Source organism: Sebastes fasciatus, chromosome 21, assembly GCF_043250625.1.
Source record: "Sebastes fasciatus isolate fSebFas1 chromosome 21, fSebFas1.pri, whole genome shotgun sequence".
Taxonomy (NCBI): Eukaryota; Metazoa; Chordata; class Actinopteri; order Perciformes; family Sebastidae; genus Sebastes; species Sebastes fasciatus.
In genome coordinates this window covers 2,264,545-2,286,983 of record NC_133815.1, presented here as the reverse complement: position 1 = coordinate 2,286,983, position 22,439 = coordinate 2,264,545, and the positions used below count along the sequence as shown (strand labels likewise).

Below are 22,439 nucleotides of genomic sequence, written 5' to 3'. Positions count from 1 at the left end.
AATTAGGAAATACTGGACTTCCTGTTACTCTACTGTCAAAATATAACTCCCTGTTTTAGTGTCAGTGCATCCAGAAGTTTTATCACACATCCACATGATGTCAGGACAATTTATACTTGATATTTACAGAATATATTATTATTATTACTACTATCATTATTATAATTATTATTACTATTATTAATAATAGTAATAATAATAATAATAATAATAATGATGATGATAATAATAATAATGATGATAATAATAATTGTAATAATAATTAACTAATCAATTACCAGCTGCAACATTAAAGTGATGAACACATGAATGCATCAATAATTAAATAATAATGATGATGATAATAATAATAATAATTAAACTAATTAATTAATTAATTAATTACCAATTGCAACATTAAAGTGATTGATGAATGTATCGGTAATTATAATCCAGTAATATAATATACATAATTCTGTTTCTGCAAAATTGGTACTTTTTTTTTGGTGCTTTGAGTTTATTTTGATACCCATACTTTTTACTTAAAGTTTGAAATGCAGGACTAGTAACAGAGTATTTTCACACCGTGGTATCCCTGTGGTATATTTTTACTGAAGTAAAAGATCTGAGTACTTCTTCTTCCACTTCTGCTCATCTGTTGTTCCTCTAGAGGGTTCTCTTTTATTGATTGATTGATTGTTAAATATTCTCTATTATCCAAACCGAGGACCTATAAGGGCAGCGTGTGTTGTATGTTGTATTTCTTGTGCAGCCCTCTGACTTTAGGTTTTATAAATAAAATGGACTTGACTTGCAGCTCTTTGTAAGACAACGTTGATAATAAGTGCACAAAATCAAGTGTTTTTTTTTTTTTGCTCCAGGGCCCCTGACATGTTTTATAAGGTTAAACCAGCCATGAACTTGTTTGTAAGTTTCAGTGATACCCCATCAGGTCACCTTAAAACTGATGCACATGAAGCCAAATTAATTTGCCCCTAATATCATAAGAACTTATAGCGAGCATTGTGCAAAATACTATGCTAATATAACAATGACATGAGGGCCCCACACTGAATATCACCCACTTCACACATTTTCAGTGTAATTCTTCAGTGTTTTTAACACTGTGTGTTTGTTTCAATGTCTTTTAACTACAATAATACACATACAAAAACATTAATTTAAAATATTTTTTGGTTATTTTCGCTCTTTTGTTTGTAAAACATGTAATTTGCATTGAACTTATTAAATGTAATTTGCATTGAACTCATCTGTAAAACTGAAACCAATAAACACATTTTGAAAAAGAAGAAATTTAGGTAATTTTATTTATTTATTTATTATTTTTTTATTTTTTATTTTTTATTTTTATTTTTTCAATGTTTTTATTTTTTTATTTCTTTATTTTTATTTTATTTTATTTATTTTTTATTTATTTAATTTAATTTTTATTTTTTTTATTTTATTTTTTTATTTGTGTTAAATTACCATGTTTATTTTGAAGGGGTAAATCGCCTTACTTCCGGATGCACTCTCTTTCTTTTCTCTAACTTGCTGCAGCTGATTCCAACCTGCAGTTTCCTCTGTTTTAAACCACGCCTGGAAACCTTTGTAGCTTCTTTACAGTTCACCTGTAATGACTTCAGAAATATATCATCATGCGTATATATAAAACAGAACTATAATAGAAATACCACAGTGTTATTATCAGAGGAGAGGATGTGAACTTACTGACAAACTTTAAGCCCCTGCAGGGATATTAAAGGAACATTTGACATTTTCACATCTGGGGTTCATGCACACACACGTACACACACACACACACGCACACACACACACACACACACACACACACACACACACACATACACACACACACACACACACACACACACACACACACACACACAGAGAGAGAGTTAAACACACACAGTTAATGCTCTTTTCTCTGCAGAGCTGACGTCTCCATCAGCTGAACCACATAATCAATGTGTCAGGAGCTCTGTGTTTATGTGGGAGAGAGGGAGGAAGAGGAGGAGGAGGAGGAAGAGCGGCAGCATGGCTGCTCTCAGAGTTAAACTAACTTCAGTTATATCTTTGGTGATGTGGGAGTTCATCAGATGTGCTACAGGGAGCTTCCAGGGTAATAATCACTGACTAATATATCAGCTTCTCGGAAACAGGAGCAGGAACATTGATTTATGTTGTTGCTTAGTTGACAGAATATGCTTGCTTTGTGGTTTCCAAGCCTCCAGCTGTCAAACACAGCTAATACGATTGGCACACTGCATTGCAATAGTTGCTGGAACGGAGCCATTTGTTCCTGTCAAAATGTCTGCTGTGATAAATGTCTCCAAAGGAAAAGTTTGAGCATTAAAATGAAAGTAAAATTAATATGAAGTAGCTGTTCTGAAGCTTTTGATCACATCACATGAACTTCATCTTCAGTTGTCTACATGGAAATGTGGATTTTCACATTTTAAGGCAACTTCTCCAAAGAGTAGAGAAGCAAAGCGACAAAACTCTGTTTTTGTTTTTACAACAGCCTCTGCCGCCATTTTGGACTGAAATCAGTTATTATATTTATAATATCTTATTGTTCAACACAGACCATTCAGGTAGAATATGACAATGGAATAGAAATAATTTAGTTTTACTTTGTAGGCGGACGTTTTACTGGCGTCTGGTAGCAGCTTTCAGTCCAAAATGGCGGAAGGGTAGCTCTTCTGCTGGGCGCTGATGTTGCAATGGAACCAACAATTGACTTTCACTTTTAGGCAATATACGTTCTTTGAGCCAAATCCATCAGCTGAGGAAGATCATGTGATATCAGTGTAACTAAGTACATTTACTCAAGTACTGTACTGTACTTAAAGGGACAGTTTGAAGGATTTTGGTGACATCTAGTGGTGTTGTTGCAGATTGCAATCAACTGAGTACCCCTCCGCTCACTCCTCCCTTTACAAGACCGCGGTACAGTGAGCTGCCATCAGTAGTCCTTGTATGTTGAATAGGTTGGAAGGATGAAGGTTAAAGTAATTTATTTTTTAATTTTTATTTATTTATTTGCACACATATAAAACCACACAAAATCCAGTCAATGAAAAAAAAAACAATAACAAAAAAGGAACTTAACTAACATAATTAAAAAAAATACAACAAAAGTTTAAACTACAACAAAAAGAACACAAAATGAGCAGAAAAACAAACCAAACAGTGGAAAACAATCCAATAAAAACAATGAAATACAAAAAAAGAAAATATATCTAAACATATCAAATCAAAGTACGAGGTTTATTTCACAACAATGACCCATTAGCTGTTCCTTATCCCTTACATACATTGTTCCTTTAAGTACAAATTCAAAGTACTTGTACTTGAGTTTTTCCATTTTCTTTTACTTTCTACTTCTACTCCATTTTTAGATTAAAGAAACATACTTAAGTATCTAAAATCATCTCCACATTGACGAACGTCAACATTAAAATTATTTTAGATGTATTCGTTAGTGATTAAAAACAGAATAATATAATATTGTATAACAATATAACACCGTGAAAGGGGCCGTTCTGCATAATGCGTGCTTTTACTTTTGATACTTTAAGTACATTTTGCTGACAATATTTTTACTTAAGTAACATTTTGAATGCAGTACTTTTATTTGTATTGGAATATTTGCTGATCTTAATTATTTAAATTTTGTATTCCTACTTCTTAAGGGTTTTAATTCATTATTTATATGTCTGTTTTACTGTAAATACTTATGTATAATGTTTTTTTTACATTATCAATATAGTGTTTGTGGCTGCAACTTCTATTTATGAAAATAAAAATCTTAAATCCTTGTCCTTGTATGTTAAATAGGTTGGAAGGATGAGGGTTAAAGTAAAGCATCTGAGTACGTCTTCCACCACTGGTCTAGTAAACATATACTGGTCTTATGTGTAAAAGCTTCCTGCAGAACTCACAACCTCAGTATGTGTTACTGCCCTGCAGACAGACAGGCAGGCAGACAGGCAGACAGACAGATCCGCCTCTCTGAGCCTCATCAGCAGCCTCCTCCTTGATATGAAGCCGTAGAGAGGCAGTTAAACCTCTCTGTTATCTCTTATTCAAACACACTCTCTCTCTCTCTCTCTTAATATCCACCCACACACACACACTCACCCATCAACCCCTGAAGGCCTCAGTGTGCACGAACACACAAACACACATTATACAAATGCCTGCATCCTCCCACACACACACACACACACACACACACACACAGAGACACACAGCAGAGAGCAGGAACATCGGTGTCAGAGTGAATTAAGCAGCAGCATTAAAGGAGCTGTAAGTCTGATTCCTCCTGCTCAGATGATAAATAAATAATCATAACAAACCTGCGGTGTGTTAACAGACTGATTCTGGAGCAGCTGCTACCACTTCTGTCACCCTAATCTAATTTTGTGGTGAGCGTATCCTCTCACATTTACATATACAGCTGCTCAGAGATGAAACATGTTCACGCCAAAAACACAGACTCGCTGCTGGTGACATGTCGTCTTTACTAGAAGTGAGATGTCATCTCAGAGGTAAATATACCGTACTTTTTACTCCACTACATTTATCTGACAGCTTTAGCTACTTCCTGTCCAGATAAAACCACGTATCTCCAGATGTGTTGATGTTGAATGTTTGCTGCAACGATTAATATATTAACTATTAAATTAATCACCAACTATTTTGATAATCAATTAATCAGTTTCAGTAATCTTTTAAGAAAAAAAAATTGTCTGATTGCAGCTTGTTAAATGTGAATATTTCATGGTTTCTTTACTCCTCTATGACAGTAAACTGCAGATTAAACAAGCCAACAGAATATGCATTAATTAATTAATACATTAATAAATTTTACTGCACTATTTATTTATTTATTTATTTATTTATTTATTTATTTATTTATTTATTTATTTATTTATTTATTTATTTATTTATTTGTTTATTTATTTATTTATGTGTTTATTTATGTATTTATTTATTTACTTATTTATTTATTTATTTATGTTATTTGCACACTCATAGAACTTCATAAAATTCAGATAAAAAATAATAAGAAATGTGACAGGAAGGATCAAGAAGCCACGGGCTTCACAAACAAAAAAAAGGGGGAAAAATTAAAAAAAAGAATAAGAAAAAAGAAACGTAGCTAAATAAACTAGAAAAATACAACAAAAAATAAATAAAATAAATGACAATAAAAATCACACAAAATAAGCAAAAAAACAAACCAATCAATTAATAATAAAATAATCAATTAATTAGGCATCATGAATTAAATGCAAGGACAATTTCCTTTTAAAATGTTCTAAGGATACAGCGCTCTATAAGTACTTTTACATTTTGCTGATACATACTTTAACTCATAGTGTAGTATTTTTAACAGTGTGTTATTAGTACTTTTACTGCAGTAAAGGATCTGAATACTTCCTCCACCAGACATGCCTCTGTTTAGATATACAGTAGCTGCAGTGCTTTCTATCCATTGTGTCTGTTTTTACTGGATGCCTCTAGAGATCAATAAAACGATCGGGGCTTCATCTCTTCCTCCTTCGTTCTTCCCCTCGAGGCTAATTGCTTTTCCCCAGATGGGAAGTCCCAGTTTCTAACGATCAAAGAAGGCTGTGACCTCTCTAATACTCGACCTTATCTGCAGTCACGTGGTTGTTGGAAGCTGCTTTTCTCTTCAGATTGTAAAGCCCCCTGAGGCAAATTTGTGATCTGTGATATTGGGCTGTAAAAATAAAATTAACTTGACTTGACTAGCTGCACCCGATCGACTGTTATCAGACCATTAAATAGGCGTTATCAGTCACTATAAGCAACATAGATGTGGGTCAGTAGGGGCCTACTACACCTACTACGTTGTAAAAGTGAAACTTAAAAGTAACACATTTTAACATGTAAAACTGAATGAAACGTCACGTTTTTAACAAAAACAAAAAGACGTCTTTAGGTTAGGCAAAAATACTACAACTACTTTAGGTTTAGATAATAAAACTACAACTTCTTTAGGTTTAGGTAATAAAACTACAACTTCTTTAGGTTTAGGTAATAAAACTACAACTTCTTTAGGTTTAGGTAATAAAACTACAACTACTTTAGGTTTAGGTAATAAAACTACAACCTCTTTAGGTTTAGGCAACAAAACTACAACTACTTTAGGTTTAGGCAATAAAAACACCCAAATCTGCAGGTAATTGACCTTTTCACACTTGACAGCATATTACAGTAAATAGGTCCCCTTTTGTATTTCCTGTTGCCATGTTTGCTAATGCAGCAGTAGCTGACATGTAAACTTGGATCAAAGCTGTTGCCATAGCAACAGAGTGACAATGGATAGGTTACTCATAGATACAGGTGATACAGGTGATGCAGGTGACACAGGTGGTACAGGTGATACAGGTGGTACAGGTGTGTGAGTGTGTGACTGTGTGCATTCCAGAGCAGCCAATCATTCCAGAGCAGAGTTGTTAGTTAATTCAGGTGAAAGTGACATTGTTATAACACCATAACGCTGACATATTTTTTCTTTAATGATTGATGTTTATTTAAGTTTATTTGACTGAGTTTTAATATTTAATGAACGGATCACTTTTAAAAACCTCCACAGCAGCATGACGGATCACCAGAACAGGACTGGAGGTTTCGACGTGACATCAGCATGACTCTGTGTGTGATCCTGTTTGTCTGCTGTGTGTACTCACAGCTGAGTGGATACTGACAGTAGAGGAGGAAGTACTCACATACAAGTACTAACAATACCACACTGCAAAATGTTGCTTCAGTAAAAGTATGTCAGTATAATCAGTCAAATGTAGTTAAAGTACCTTTACAAAAAAAGCAGTACACTTCAAGTTTATTTTATGAAGTATACTTAAGTAAAGTTCAAGTATTTATTTCCCAAGTTTATTTAAGTATACTAAAATCAATGTACAAGTAGTATACTTATAAGCGTACTGCTCCGATACTTCTTGGGACTAAATTGGCCCACTTTTAAGTTTATAAAAATATACTTTTAAGTGTACTTTAAGTGTGAGAATAGTACTAGTAGTACTGAATAAACTAGTAGTTTACTGAATATACTTTAAAGTGTACTTTTATAAACTATAAAGTGGGCTACAAGTATATACAAATATAGTTGCCGTATAAAAACTATTAAATTAGTAGTTTACTGAGCGTATACTTTAAAGTGTACTTTCATAAACTTTAAAGTGGGCTACAAGTATTAAACTAGTAAACTATACCTGTAGTATAGTTGCAGTACAAATTAAAATTTAGATGTAAACCAGTAGTGTACTCAAAGTATACTATTCTTACACTTAAAAGTATATTTTAATAAACTAAAAAGTGGGCCAATTTAGTTCCAATAAGTATTGAAGTAGTACACTTTCAAGTATACTACTAGTACATTAATATTAGTATACTTACATAAAGTATACTTGGGGGAAATATACTTGAACTTTACTTAAGTATACCTCAAAAAATAAACGATAGTATAAAAGTATACTACTTTGGTGTGGACAAAACAAGACATTTGAGGACGTCAGGTTGGGCTTTTTCAACATTTTATGACATTTTATAGACAAAATAACTAATCAATTAATCAGTAAAATAATCTACAGATTAATCAACAATGAAAACAATCGTTAGTTGCAGCCCTCCTATATTTCCAGAGTAGAAGTATGAAAAGAAAATACTCAAGTAAAGTACAATTTGTGCTTAAGTCCGGTACTTTAATGTCAAAAAGTTGATTTTTACATAATATTAACATAATATAATTGTATATTTTCCTGATGGATTTCAGGGAGCAGCACATTTACTAAATCATTTACTACATTTCATTTATAAACACACTTCCAGTGCTTTAGAAATGACCAATAGTAAATATCACATATGTGTGGTTGGAATTACATTTCCCAGAGCAGGACAGAGAGGCTTTAATCAGCTGCAGGATGAAGCCTCCTGGCTGGATGATGGTTACTGGAGAGCAGGATGAAGCCTCCTGGCTGGATGATGGTTACTGGAGAGCAGGATGAAGCCTCCTGGCAGGGACATTAAAGAGACACACTGAGAGGCTCAAGGTGCTTTTCATACAATATTCAAGTCACTTATCTCCCCATTAAACTCCACCTGCTGAGGTTTATATCACTCCGGCTGCTGCGCTGAGCGCCACAGAGGAAGAGTTTACTGTAATATGCTGTGAAGATCATAAATCATATTAATCCAGCAGACAGATAGAAATAAACAGTATTTACCAGCAGTGGAAGAAGATCTTTTACTTCAATAAAAGTAGTAATACCACAGTGTAGAAATACTCTGTTACAAGTCAAAATCTTCCTGAAGCGTGCACAATGGTCCAGTTCAGAATAAAGTATATTATATTATTGTATTAAAATCATTGATGCATTAACGTGTTCATCACTTTAATGTTGCAGCTGGTAAAGGTGGAGTCTATTTTAAATACTTTATATCCTGATGGGTAGATTCATCTATAATAATATATTAGAATCTATTAGTTGATTTATATTTTTGTTTTAATATTATGAATCTGTAAGGTAACTAATGCTGGATAATAAATGTAGTGCAGTAAAAAGTACAATATTTCACTCTGTGATGTAGAGGAGTAGAAGTAGAAAGAAGCATAAAATGGAAATACCCAAATAAAGTACGGTGTATATATACAAGTGTATGTACATATATATTTATATGTATGTATGTGTTTATATACATGGTATATGTGTGTATGCGCACCATCATACCAGCCTACTTTTTTTTTATTGTTTTGTTTGTTTTGTTTGCTTTTGTTTTTTTATTCTTAATCATTTTATTGTTTTTATTCCTGTTATTTTCTTTATTTTTTTCTAAATTTTTATCTTTTTTACTTTTTCATTATATAATATATAAAAAATGTAGGAATGATTTAAAAGGCATAAAGAGTAAATCTATTTTAAAAATCACTATAAAAACTAAGAAAATTGTATATATATATATATATGTATATATGTATATATATACATATATATACATATATGTATATATATACATATATATATGTATATATGTATATATATACATATATGTATATATATACATATATATATATATATATATATATACAGACACACACACACATATATATATACATTTATATATAAATATATACAACATATTCTTAGTTTTTATAGTGATTTTTAAAATATATTTACTATATATATATATGAGTAAATATATTTAAAAAATCACTATAAAAACTAAGAACATTTTATATATATATCATTTTAATAATCTTTATCATTGAAATATGAGCTGTTTTAAACATCTCAATGTGCCAAATTATATATATAAATACATATACATAAAATAAATACAAGTAGATACTGAAAGAAATGTCATTAGAGGAAATACTTGACTATAACTATCAGCAATAATCATTTATTTCTCAACTGATCTGCAATAGTCACAGAGACAGACACACATCCGATTGTCCCTTTTTGTCTTTAAGTTTATTTTCCTGTTGTACTGTTTTCATACAGCAGTGAACTTGTTTATGTAATTCACATTTCTGTACAAGTAATGCAGACGTTTTATCCAAAATAAAAAAAGAAATAAACAAAAAACAGTTGTTAGAAATATAACGTAGTTTTCAAACTTGAAGCACAATCTCTTCCGCTAAGACCTAAAACAGCTGCTTTAAAAAAAAGAAAAGAAATCTATATTACACTGAAACAAAAAACCTTGTTTTGCTTTAACAGGACGATGTTTATATTAATAAAACCACCATCACATGTCAAACACTTATGGGACATTTATGATAAATAAAATCATATCTGGTGGCGATAACAGGGCTGCTACTGACTACATTATCTATTAAAAACAATGCGAGTATTTGTTTGCTCAACATTCAGGTCTGACGTTTCTTTACATTAGATAATTCATCCAACCAGAGAAGTGACTCCAGCCACGCGTCAACGTCCCACAAAATGTTGATAGTCTCAAAGTTTTTTTGGTAATCTGGTGGACTTTAAGAGATCGGTAAACATCTGTTTCTACGCTGGAAACAATGTAGAGCCGAGGAGGTTTCTATCTGACGTCAGTGATGTTACAAACATCTTTATCATTTAGCTGAACTGGTATTCAGAGCGACTCAATCTGAGCAATGAAAAGACAAACGTCTCTAAATGAGGAGGGATATTTTAGCAGATTGTTCTCAACATCCTCCTTTTGCCTCTTCTGGTTTGTTGTGAAGTTTAGGGACGCACCGATCAGACTTTTTCTCCCCAGATAAACACGTAGCAGTTCTCTTTTCTCGTATATTTAAAATCTGTAAATCTCTTAGTGGGGAAAAAACAGCATTTTTGTATGTAGAAAAATTACAAAAAAGGTCTGTGGCTCAACACAAACGACTGAACGGACAGCCGAAACAGAAGATTTTATGACACTGGAAAGAATCTGTGGATTAAATGTGGATCTATCTCGTCTCACAATCCTCTTACAGTATTGGCACCAGTACGCTGGATCAGTGCACTCCTAATGAAGAGTTCATCTCTGTTGTTTAAATACTTTACTGTTGACACAACTCTGGTCTTTGAATGGATGCTGCACAGAGAGCGAACTCTGCACACGGGTAGTAGCGGCCTCGAGAGTTGAGTTTGACCGATGAGGATCACATCCTACACCAAACTCCACCCAGATAGTTCCTGGGCCATCTAGAAGTATTGAGGAGCCAGGAACTATAGCCGAAGAGATGATATCTGATGTTTCTAGTTTTCTAAAACTCACTTCCCATCCTGTTTCTGTTTGGGAACAACAACTCCTGACTCAAGATAACAGGAAATCAGTTACAGGATTATTCTGCTTATTTTACAACTCAGGTCTTATTTTTGTAGTTTCCCCCTTAATTTCTACGAGTAGTAATAACGTTATACTAACGTTATACTAACGTTATACTAACTCAGACTGGTTGTAAACAAACCGATAGTTCATCCAGATCATCTAAATCACTTTATTTGGAGGTGAAACTGAAAGTGAGATCACCTGAAGTGTTATAGGGAGGCGAAGTCGGAACGGTAATCAACGGAGAGACAAATATCTTTTTTCCTCACGTTTGAATTGCTCCATGAATCACACATATGATGTTTGTCAATATAAAAGATAATTTTGCAAGTCAAGAAAGTCTCAGTTTGTTGTAAAAATGTTGAAGTATCAGACTGTGAAAATACGTAATTAAAAAGACGACACACCCAAAAGTCACACAAGTGACGTCTCTCTCGCTGAAGCTACGATGTCTGTGTGTTTCCTACTGGGATGAACTCACACCAGCAACCGGTCTGACTCGTTCTTTCACTTCCCGGCTGATAAAAACACCAGGAGGATCTGGATAAAACACATCAGGTAAGATAACATCTGTGCGTGGAACATAGCTAAATTAGCTAGCTAGTGTTGGTGACGTATAGATGTAGTTCACTGAGCCGTTTCACACTAAACTAAACGATACGACGACAAACTGAGACTTTCTGGACTTGCAAACAAAATTATCTTTTATATTGGCAAACATCAGATGTGTGATTCATGGAGCAATTCAAACAGGAGGAAAACAAATATTTGTCTCTCGCCGTTGACATATTTTTTTCCTAAATAAGGTCCCACGGTGGTCCACAGGAAGGGGCGGGACTTCACCTCTCTGTAATCCGGTCATTGCACAGGAAGAGTGCATGATGGATGTTTACGGCGGACAATGTGGGTGATAATTTTACCTTTCACCTTCGTTTTCTCCTCCAGAATAAAGTTATCTAACCTGGAGGTTTGTTGGCTTTGCAAACATGTAAGTACGGTGTTATTACTACTGATATAAATATAATGGACTAAACTATGAAATTAAGACCCAAGTTGTAATAAAATAAAACATCTTTCACTTGCAGATGACCAAATGTCCTGACTCTGATCCTAACAGTGGCTGACTGTAGCTTGTACGTTAAAAAGTGAAACTGTTCCACCAGAGCCGCTGTGGCTCACTGCTGAGGAGCGTTGTGTTCGCCGTTGTCCACCGTCCTGATGATGACGATCTGCTCCAGGCTCTGGGCGGGGGAGGGCGGCGGCCGCAGCTGCTCCACCAGAGCGTGGAGGGTGTCCGAGTTGATGGTCTGCTCCGGGTCGGGTTCGAAGGTCACCTGGTCGCCGCCGGCGGCGCTGATGTCGGAGTGCGCGGGCTCCGCCTTGAAGTCCTGAATGATGGCGGTGGTGTTAGTGGAGTCATCAGTGGCGGCGGTTGCCTCTGGCGTGGGGTCTTTGGGGTTGGGGGTGGTTGGTTCGGGGTTGGCCGGCTCGCCGCCTTCCGGGATAGAAGCCATGCCTTTGTTTTCCTGGGTGAGTTTGCCCTGGACAAACGCCACGGGATGACTGGACGCCAGGAGCACGACTGCTCACACACACACACACACACACAGAAACAGGAAGTTATCAAACAGGAAGGAAACTGAACGTGAACTTCCATTTCTGTTTTGGTTCTTGTAGTGATGAACACAAGAAGAAGTAACGTCAATAAAACAGTAAAACAAAGTCGACACGGCTGCTTTAATCTGTGGTTTCCAGTCAGAAGGTTGGCGCCCCCTAAAGGAGCTGGAGGGCTCTTCGCAGACATTTTGAGTCCTTTATGAACACGTTCCGTACGTCCACATTTCTGCAGACTTTGCCTGAGGGAATTAACCACAATTTATAGCTTTGTGACGTTAAAAACACAGGGTTACCACGGTTACCAGCAGAAGCCCAGAGGCGTTAAAGGAAAAAGGTAAACAAATAGGATGGATAAAAACCCACGAGTCATCGTGATATGTGATATGTCGCCGCAAAGTGCCGTCTCATTCATATTTATACCATTACAAGCTCTTGCAGCCTCTCACACTCAACCATTTACCAGGTGACATCAGTCAAGTCCCTGAGGGTTCATCGTTTAAGGCCTTAAGAGGGACATTTGACCACACAGACACACTGCTCACCTGCTCTGGCTCTCTCCTTGTGTTGCCGCACTTCATCAGCGTGAGCCTTCTCCTGGTGTTTGATCATGTTCTTTACACTGGCGAACCGGTTTCCACACAGCAGACACTGCACGCCGTTGTTCCCCTCTGCAAACAGAGACAGAGACAGAGACAGAGACAGAGACAGGACAGCGTTAGCAACATTACATCCTACTTTCATTTTTCTGTGATCACTGAGAGACTTCGTTGATGAACGGCCAAGGCACATCAAGCCGACGGTCGGCCGGTGGACAGTTTGGGGCTCTCTGATGTCGGTTTGGTGTGTCTGGGCATTTAGAGTCAAAAGTTTGATGTGGATTCAGGAAAACTCACCTGGGTGAAGTCGCCTCATGTGTTTCTTCAGTTCGGAAGACGTCACAAAGCTTGCGTCACATTGCGTCTGTGCACATTTGTACGGAGTCTCGCCTGAAACACATTTACACACATCAAATATATTCAGAACAGCTGCTCTGAGCCAAAAGACGACACGTTTTTGGCCGCTAAAAGTCTCGATCTGTCCAAACAGTTTGGAAGGAAACCAAACAAGCTCTTCTGGCTCAAGTTCAACCCAATTAATAAATCACTCTCACCTGTGTGTTTCCGTGCGTGAGCGATAAGAGACGAAGAGACGGAGAACGACATGCCGCACAGATCACACTGGTACGGTTTCTCTCCGGTGTGGCGTCGCTTGTGGTAGGTCAACGTGCTGGACTGAGCGAACGCCTGACCGCAGATGTCACAGACGTACGGTTTTTCCCCGCTGTGAAGTCTGTGGAGAAAACACACAGTTACACAGTAAAATCTGACTACCAGCTCCTCTAAAGCTCACTAATTAACATGTTTCATCTCATTTGTTTAATCTGTACAAATACTGAAGTGTATAAATGACATTTGCTGTTTTACAGGAGGCTTCTGTAGGTCTCCTCAACTAAAACAACTACAGGTGAGATGCCCAGGAGGAGCAAGGCATTTTCTCTCCAACACAGAGCTGCTGCTGTGCATATAATAATAATATAATAATAATAATAATAATAATAGCCAAAGCAGTGCACGTACCTGATGTGTATTTTGTAGTTGGACGAGGTAGCGAACTTGAAGCCGCAGCGCTCGCAGGTGTAGGGCTTCTCCTCTCCATGGTGCATCCGGCGGTGAGCCACCAGCTGACACTTCTGAGCAAAACACTTGTCACATTCGGAGCAATTAAACGGCTTCTCGCCTGCAACAAAAACAAAGAAAACACACTTCTAAATGAAACTCTGTTCATCCAAACCTAGTTGGTACATGTATTTCATGAACTTTAACTTCAATTTGATGCACTCGATTAGGTAAAACATGAATCCATCTGAGGATTACTGGTGATCTACCTTTCCTGACTTATAAAAACTCAAAGAGTAAATTTGGTGTTTTTCAACCTGGACCCTATTTTCTCATGTTTTTGTGTCTAAGTGACTAATGGGGACAACAATTTCTGAAACTGGTCGTGACAGGCTCTGATTGTTATTAGAAGTGTGTGACATTATGGAAAGAGTGTCGCTCAAGAGGAAGTCTTGATGTGAAATCTGGCGAGGTGACATGTTGCCATGAAGACAACGGTGGAATAGTGGAATACATCCATGATGGAAATGTGAGTTTTTTGAGTTGGAGTACAGAAAGCGTAGCTTAGTGCAGTGTTTCCCAACCTTTTCCTTAAAGGACCCCGTTTCTATCGTTGAGAAAACTGACTAAGTGGCATATTTTATGGATATTTCATATTATATTCAATGCATAACAAGAACAGTATAGAACAACTGATAAACTGTATAATGAACCCAAGTAGTGACCATTTTCTGACTCTTTATATGCTAAATGACTGAGCAGATTAATTGATACTGAAAATAATTAGCTGACTCTAGTTTCATTCCTTCTGCAGCACAGTCGTATCCAAAATGTCAGAGAGAAAGAACTCTCAGTCATTACTATTCTACTATATAGGTGATTTATGGATCATAGGTCAGCTCACCTGTGTGTATGCGCAGGTGTGTCTTCAGCTGGGTAGCTTGTCTGAAGTTTTTGGAGCAGAAGATGCAGACGAACGGCTTCAGGCCCTCGTGGATCTTCTCGTGTCGGCGCAGGCTGCTCACGTCTTTAAACAGTTTGTTGCACTCGGTGCACGACAGCGACAGCTCGTCCATCTCCGACGGATCCTGCTCCCCGGCCTCGGCCTCCCCCTCCTCCCCCTCGTAATCTGTCCCCGCCCCGCCGCTCTCCCCTTCTTCTTCTTCTTCTTCTTCATCTTCTTCTTCTTCTTCTTCTTCTTCTTCCTCCTCCTCCACCACGGTCTTCCTCCTGCCTCGCCCCCTGCCTCTCCCTCTGCCTCGGCCCCTCGGCCGGCCTCGCCCTCGCCGCCCCTCTACGCTGCTCAGTCGAGGCTTCTTGGGCGGATTGTCGTCGTCCTGAGAGGGGCTCCAGTCTTCAGAGAAGTCCCCGAAATCCTTCACGCTCCCGTCAGAATCTTCAATAGAAAGATCTTCACTTTTAATTGCACCTCTGCCTCTCCCCCTGCCTCTTCCTCGGCCTCTCCCTCGGCCTCGGCCTCTCCCCCTCCCCCTGTAGCCCTGAGTTTTGGGCGTGCCCTCAACCGAGCCGCTCGCCTCCACCTGTTCGACACTAACACTCTTCGGCTTTCTGCCTCTCTTCCTTCCCTGCCCTCTCCCAACGCTCTTCGGCGTAGTAGGGGTGTACTCGGCATCACTCCTTTCTCCCTCCTCCATGTCTACATCGTTGGCCTCATCGGCCTGCTTTCCGCTAGCCATCCCCTCCTCCTGACAGTCCCCAACAACGGAGATAATAGACAGGGGAAGTGGTGAGCTGGGGGAGCCGTGAGAGGCCGGACTGGGAGGAGAGAGACCAGCTTCTTTATCCATCTCTGACTGGGACGTTTCGCTCAGCTCGGACCAGTGGGGGGTTTCAACCAGATACTTCATGGCCTCAGATATTCCCAGGAACACAGCCGCTCGACGCACCGCTGCTTGTCTGGTGCTGAAACCATGAAAACAAACACTGTATTAAATATTTACATTAACCCTCTGAGATCCACAATGGACCCGTTTTTGTCTTTTTTTAGGAGAAACCCCCTTATTGTCAATCAAGCTAGGAAAGCCATCTATCGTCTGAATGCTCTAGGTCTCTAGTCTGATCCATCCATCCTCTGAATGCTCTAGGTCTCTAGTTTGATCCATCCATCCTCTGAATGCTCTAGGTCTCTAGTTTGATCCATCCATCCTCTGAATGCTCTAGGTCTCTAGTTTGATCCATCCATCCTCTGAATGCTCTAGGTCTCTAGTTTGATCCATCCATCCTCTGAATGCTCTAGGTCTCTAGTCTGATCCATCCATCCTCTGAATGCTCTAGGTCTCTAGTTTGATCCATCCATCCTCTGAATGCTCTAGGTCTCTAGTCTGATCCGTCCATCCTCTGAATGCTCTAGGTCTCTAGTCTGATCCATCCATCCTCTGAATGCTCTAGGTCTCTAGTTTGATCCATCCATCCTCTGAATGCTCTAGGTCTCTAGTTTGATCCATCCATCCTCTGAATGCTCTAGGTCTCTAGTCTGATCCATCCATCCTCTGAATGCTCTAGGTCTCTCATCTGATCCATCCATCCTCTGAATGCTCTAGGTCTCTAGTTTGATCCATCCATCCTCTGAATGCTCTAGGTCTCTAGTCTGTTCCATCCATCCTCTGAATGCTCTAGGTCTCTAGTTTGTGGCTGTAAAGTTTCATGAGGCTGTGATTATCCTAGAGGTCACCACAGGTCATTTTATACAGTGAGGTCACGTTTAAAAAAATGGTCTACCTGCTGAGGTTCATCTGTCCAGTGTAGATAAACTCCAGAAGCTTCTCCAGAGCGTACCGGCTGACCTTATCGGGGTCCAAGGTCGTGACGTCTTGACCCTTCTCGGCCTGGGAGGAGAAGTACTTGCTGAACGCAGCCAGGATGTTGCGGTGGGCTCTGAACTCCACGTCTCGCACCATTATGGTTATATCGCACAAGAAGTCCATCTCTCGCTGCTGATGTAAGCGCTGCAGGAGCAGCTTACCGTGATTAGTAATCTGAGCCATCGCTGCTGCTGGTTCACAACGGAGGAGACAGTCAACATTAATGACCCTGTTATTTAGTTTACCTCTTTATGAGATATTGTCCTCTGGGGGGCGCTGTTAGATGCTAAAATCAACTGAGAATATTTTAATTTCAAGAGCAACCACAAACTCCAGCTTTGCATGTCACTCTTAAATATGGCCTCGAAGCACACATAAAAAAAACAATGATGGTGTAATAATTGTAAAGATGTATAATAAAAGTACCAACTCACTCTCAGTAGTGTGTCTGCTTCACCTCCTCCTCTTCCTTTAACTCTCATATATTGTCTTTCTCTGTTGGAGATAGTTATGAATGAAAAACACAGTATTGGTAAGTGTAAGAAGATAAAACATGGAGCATAATAACAGTCTAAAAACACATTAATCATCTATATATAAACACTTATCAACATCTTTGTAAGGTGTCCTTGGGTGTATTGAAAGGCCCCACCAAATAAAATGTATTATTAATAATAATTATATTATTATTATTATTATTATTATTAATAATAATTATATTATTATTATTATTATTATTATTAATAATAATAATAATAATAATATATATTCTGTTCAGGCCTTGAATTAAACTAACATGACTGGATAAATTTAAGATAAATTGATATGTGATATAAGATGTGTTTAAATCACACATGTGCGTGTCAGAGCTGGAAAACACAAACATAATATTTAAATTAAATTAAAATAAAATAAAATATGGCCTTGAAGCACACATAAAAAAACAATTATGGTGTAACAATTATAGACATTTATAATAAAAGTACCAACTTACTCCCAGTAGTGTGTCCCTTAATATTATTATTATTATTATTATTATTATTATTATTACTAATAATAATAATAATAATTAATTATTGTTATCAATAATTAATATTAATATTATTATTAATAATAATATCTGTTCTGTTCAGGTCTTGAATTAAACTAACATGACTGGTTAATTTAGGTTAAATCGATAGTGTGTTTATATCACACACAAACATAATATTGAAATTAAATTAAAATAAAATAAAATATGGCCTTGAAGCACATAAAAAACAATTATGGTGTAATAATTATAAACATGTATAATAAAAGTACTGATTTACTGTCAGTAGTGTGTCTGCTTCACCTCCTCCTCTTCCTTTAACTCTTATATTAAATATATAATATTATATATTGTGTCTTTCTCTGTTGGAGATAGTTATGAATGAAAAACAGTAGTATTGGTAACATAATAACAGTCTAATAACACATTTAATCATCTCTATATAAACACTTTAACTCTTATATATTATTACAGTGTAAGAAGATAATACCTGGAGCTTAATAACACATTAATCATGTCTCTATAACCACTTATCATCATAACAGTCTGGATCAGCAGCTTTGACAGGTGAGATGAGAAAACAGCAGTTTTGGAAAATAAAAGCTCCCGCCTGCTTCCTGAGCAGGCCTCAGGCTGGAGCTAATGCTAACAGAGGAGTCGTAGGTTGATTAAAACGACTTCTGCTGGTGTTTTATTGTTTCAGGTATATTAGTGAATAGTTAATGTACTTTACAAGCCGCCCTGGGAGAGATTATAGTGTTTATAAGAGTTAAAGCAGAGCGGTTGGAGCAGGAAGCTGCAGCTCTCTGTTGTTGTGAGAAAGCGCGGAACAACATCGTGCTCTTATTTCGAAGGTTCCGTCGGTTTGAACCGGCGCGGAGACGTGAAGACGTTAGTAAACGTTAGGAACGGTTATTTCACCGACGAGCCGCGGAAAAGCGTCGTCGGTTATAACAGATTGCGGGTTTAAATGTAGTATTATTAATCACAAACAAAGTCAATAAAAGACAGAAAAAGTACCTTCTAATATCCGCGATCTCCAGCCATTATCCAGTGACGTCAGGCAGTTCTCGCGAGACTTCGGGTGGTTAAAGCAAAGATAGTTGGGTCAAGATGGACACCGCCATGCTCAGACGACGAACGACAGTGAGGGACGATTACTATCAAACTAACAAAGGAAGAGATTTATTAGTATTAGGGCCACATTGAAGAAAAAATGTGCTGCTAGTCTGAGATTTAGAGAATAAAGTCATAATATTACGAGAATAAAGTTGTAATATTACGAGAATAAAGTTATAATATTATAAAGTAGACATTTTTCATGTTATTTTCTTTTTTTTCTCATAATGTTATGACTTTATTAACGTAATATTATGACTTTTTTCATAAAGTTATGACTTTATTCTCGTAATATTACAACTTTTTTCTCGTAAAGTTATGACTTTATTCTCGTAATATTACAACTTTTCTTCACGTAAAGTTAAGACTTTATTCTCGTATTATTACAACTTTTTTCTCGTAAAGTTATGACTTTATTCTCGTAATATTAGAACTTTTCTTCCCGTAATGTTATGACTTTATTCTCGTAATATAACGACTTTTTTCTCGGAAAGTTATGACTTTATTCTGGTAATATTACGACTTTTTTTCTCGTAAACCTATCACTTAATTCTCGTAATATTACGACTTTTTTTCATAAAGTTATGACTTAATTCTCGTAATATTACGACTTTTTTCATAAAGTTATGACTTTATTCTCGTAATATTACGACTTTTATTCTCGTACAGTTATGACATTATTCTCGTAATATTACAACTTTTCTTCCTGTAAAGTTATGACTTTATTCTCGTAATATTGCGACTTTTTTCTCGTAAAGTTATGACTTTATTCTCGTAATATTAGGTTATAGCCTCCTCAGAATCTGTCAGTTACTGCTAAAAGAAGTAAAACACACCTTGTTATTTATTGATTTATTCATTCATTCATTCATTTATTTATTTATTATTCATTCATTAATTCATTAATTAATTAATTAATTTATTCATTCATTCATTCATTCATTCATTCATTTATTTAATTATTTATTAATTTATTAATTCACTTATTTCTTCATTTATTTATTTATTTATTGCAGTTTGATTAATGCAACTCGATGAAGTCCTTCTCGAGACGTCATCTTTCCGTGGTTGCCATAGAAACTCAAACTCCTCTGCAGGCTCAACGATGGCTAGCGGTAATGTATCAGAGTTTTACGCTGCTGTCTGCGCAGAACATGAGATCAAAATAAACCCACACGTTTTACAGGTGTTACAGGAGACTACGGTGACGGAGTAAGTGGTTACATGTGAACAGAAACGACTAAAAGTTAACATTTTTAGCTAAAAGTGAACTGTTAAGATTAGCTTCCGGAGCTAATGTTGCCTTCAGGTCTGTTGGTTGATACTGGAACATCAACAGTTAACGCCTAAACTACTATGCTTTTGGGTATATAAGTTACTAAACATATATATCACATGTCTGCTTTTACTTTTAAATAAAACCACAGAAACTTTTATGTAATCCATTTGTGTTATTCTCATTCAAAAGCATGTAAGCTACATTTAGTGTCAGACTTCAGACCTTATATAGAGCACCTGAAGGCAGCATGGGTGTCTGATTATTAAGTCAATTAAAGCTTTGTTGTTGTTGATGTTGTTGTTGTTGTTGTTACTGTTGTTGTTGTTGTTGCTGTTGTTGCTGTTGTTGTTACTGTTGTTGTTGTTGTTGTTGTTGTTGCTGTTGTTGATGCTGTTGTTGTTGATGTTGTTGTTGTTGTGTTTATTAGGAGTTTCACCTTAAAACTGACAGGAAAAGAACACCTGAGACACGTTCAGCGACTTGATGATAAAGATATTTTTGCTCTCTCTAAATGTCTGAGAAACAACAAGAGTGTGACAGGTGAGCAGTCAGGTGGTTTAGGTGTTAACTAACTAGGAAATCTTTTTTTTTAAACAATTTAAAACTAGTTTTCTTTGTATCAACAGGTCTTGATTTCAGGTACAACAACATAACAAATGAAGGGGTTGGACACCTAGTTGACCTTTTACAGGTACGCTGGAAATGGAGGATGTAATTAATTGATCTAAATGTGCCATATTTCTTTTTGTGTGTGTGTCGTATTTCATATTATTCATGTTCCAGTTGTAGTTTATCTTTCTGTTTTCACTGAGCAGGAGGACACATCAGCTCTGCACTCTCTGGACTTGATGTCCAACGACATCCAGACAGACGGAGCTGAAGTTCTCGCCAAGAGCCTGCAGGTTTCTACCTACCTATCTATACATATGTATTTTTGCTCAGGACTCGTCATCCATTACTTATTTAATTTTCTGTTTCTCCTTGCTTTTATTGAATCTATTTATTGTTTATTTCTTTTTATTATTTATGTATGTATTTATTTATTGCTTATTTCTTTTTATTATTTATTTATGTATATATATTTTTTTCTTTATTTCTTTATTTATTATTTATTCATTTTTTTCTTCCGTCCTTATTTTCCCCCCTCACATAAAAATACTGCTTTTGAATTTACATATGTTGATTATGTTATGGCATGTTCTTTTTTTATTTTTATTTATTAATTTGTAGCTGAGTCAGCTGCTATCTATCTATCTATCTATCTATCTATCTAAGTAGCAGCGTCTCGTTTGTTTAAGTACCCTTTTTGGGTGACTACTATTTACAGACATCCTTTCTGCTTACTTTTACGTTTACTTATTGTCAACAAATCACAAGAAAAGACAAAAATCAACCACGTTAGTCCGTCTCTCAGTACTGTCTGACTTCCTGTCTGTAGCTCTCAGCTTTAAGCCCATTGGTTCCTACTGAAGACCTCAATCTTTAAAAACACCTTATGAATATATACTTTCATTTAAAAAAAAAAAAAAACAGCTGCTCACTGTAGTTTTTATCAAACAAATAGGAGGAAATAGTCCATTTGTTGGGGGACTATTTTCAGCGGCGGATTAATCCACATTTAGTGAGTATTAGTGGCAGCAGGATTGAGTCAAAATAAACTAAAGTGTGTGTGTTCATCATGGCTATTAAGGAACATGTCATTGTTTTTAATGGAGCTCTATGGCACAGAGTAAGAAGAGATATCACAGATACATTCACTGTTGGTTTTGATCTTTATTAACAGTAACTACATTTATTTTCAGTAATGATCTCTCTCTCTTTCTCTCTGCAGTGTAACAGCACCTTGCTCTCTCTCAGCCTGTCTGGTAATAAGATTGAGAACAGAGGAGCCATGCACCTGGCCAGCATGCTGCAGGTGAACAACACCCTGAAACACCTGGAGCTGGCTGACTGCGACCTGGTAAACACAAAAAGAGTACTGTCTATCACGCTGTTACATTTTACATCTTAGTTTGTAAAGCATCAGGGTGATTAGTTCATTTGTTGTAGTGACTTGTAAT

General features: G+C 36.7%; 3 protein-coding genes across 6 annotated transcripts in view; 1 reads left to right on the top strand and 2 right to left on the bottom strand.

Annotated features, from left to right (window-relative positions):
* Positions 1-9,503: 9,503 nt before the first annotated feature.
* On the bottom strand, positions 9,504-17,539 carry mynn (myoneurin). Of its 3 annotated transcripts, none has more exons than XM_074622422.1 (9): positions 17,386-17,539; positions 16,869-17,139; positions 15,034-16,052; positions 14,091-14,250; positions 13,625-13,803; positions 13,368-13,460; positions 13,017-13,142; positions 11,609-12,439; positions 9,504-10,974 (listed from the first exon to the last, which is right to left on the bottom strand). In XM_074622422.1, exons 2-8 carry the CDS (start codon positions 17,132-17,134, stop codon positions 12,033-12,035), a joined length of 2,250 nt encoding a protein of 749 aa, XP_074478523.1. In that variant the 5' UTR covers positions 17,135-17,139; positions 17,386-17,539; the 3' UTR covers positions 9,504-10,974; positions 11,609-12,032. The 3 variants fall into 3 exon arrangements, with proteins under 3 accessions (XP_074478523.1, XP_074478521.1, XP_074478522.1); XM_074622420.1 differs by having other exon boundaries at positions 11,620-12,439; XM_074622421.1 differs by having other exon boundaries at positions 11,620-12,439; positions 16,869-17,142; positions 17,386-17,490.
* Positions 17,439-22,439, top strand: part of lrrc34 (leucine rich repeat containing 34) — a 6,884-nt gene continuing 1,883 nt past the window's right edge. Inside the window, exons 1-7 of one of the 2 annotated variants that reach the window (XM_074622423.1) lie at positions 17,439-17,458; positions 18,999-19,127; positions 20,117-20,312; positions 20,807-20,919; positions 21,006-21,070; positions 21,195-21,281; positions 22,211-22,339. In XM_074622423.1, coding sequence (XP_074478524.1) covers positions 20,125-20,312; positions 20,807-20,919; positions 21,006-21,070; positions 21,195-21,281; positions 22,211-22,339 — 582 coding nt within the window. In that variant the 5' untranslated portion in view covers positions 17,439-17,458; positions 18,999-19,127; positions 20,117-20,124. Of the gene's footprint in view, positions 17,459-18,998; positions 19,128-20,116; positions 20,313-20,806; positions 20,920-21,005; positions 21,071-21,194; positions 21,282-22,210; positions 22,340-22,439 lie in introns of those variants that run through there. The other variant, XM_074622424.1, reaches the window with a different exon arrangement.
* eif2s3 (eukaryotic translation initiation factor 2, subunit 3 gamma) overlaps positions 18,072-22,439 on the bottom strand; it is a 24,870-nt gene continuing 20,502 nt past the window's right edge. The window contains exon 13 of the transcript XR_012592232.1: positions 18,072-18,082. The gene's annotated coding sequence lies outside the window, so the exon portion shown is untranslated. The remainder of the gene's footprint in view (positions 18,083-22,439) is intronic.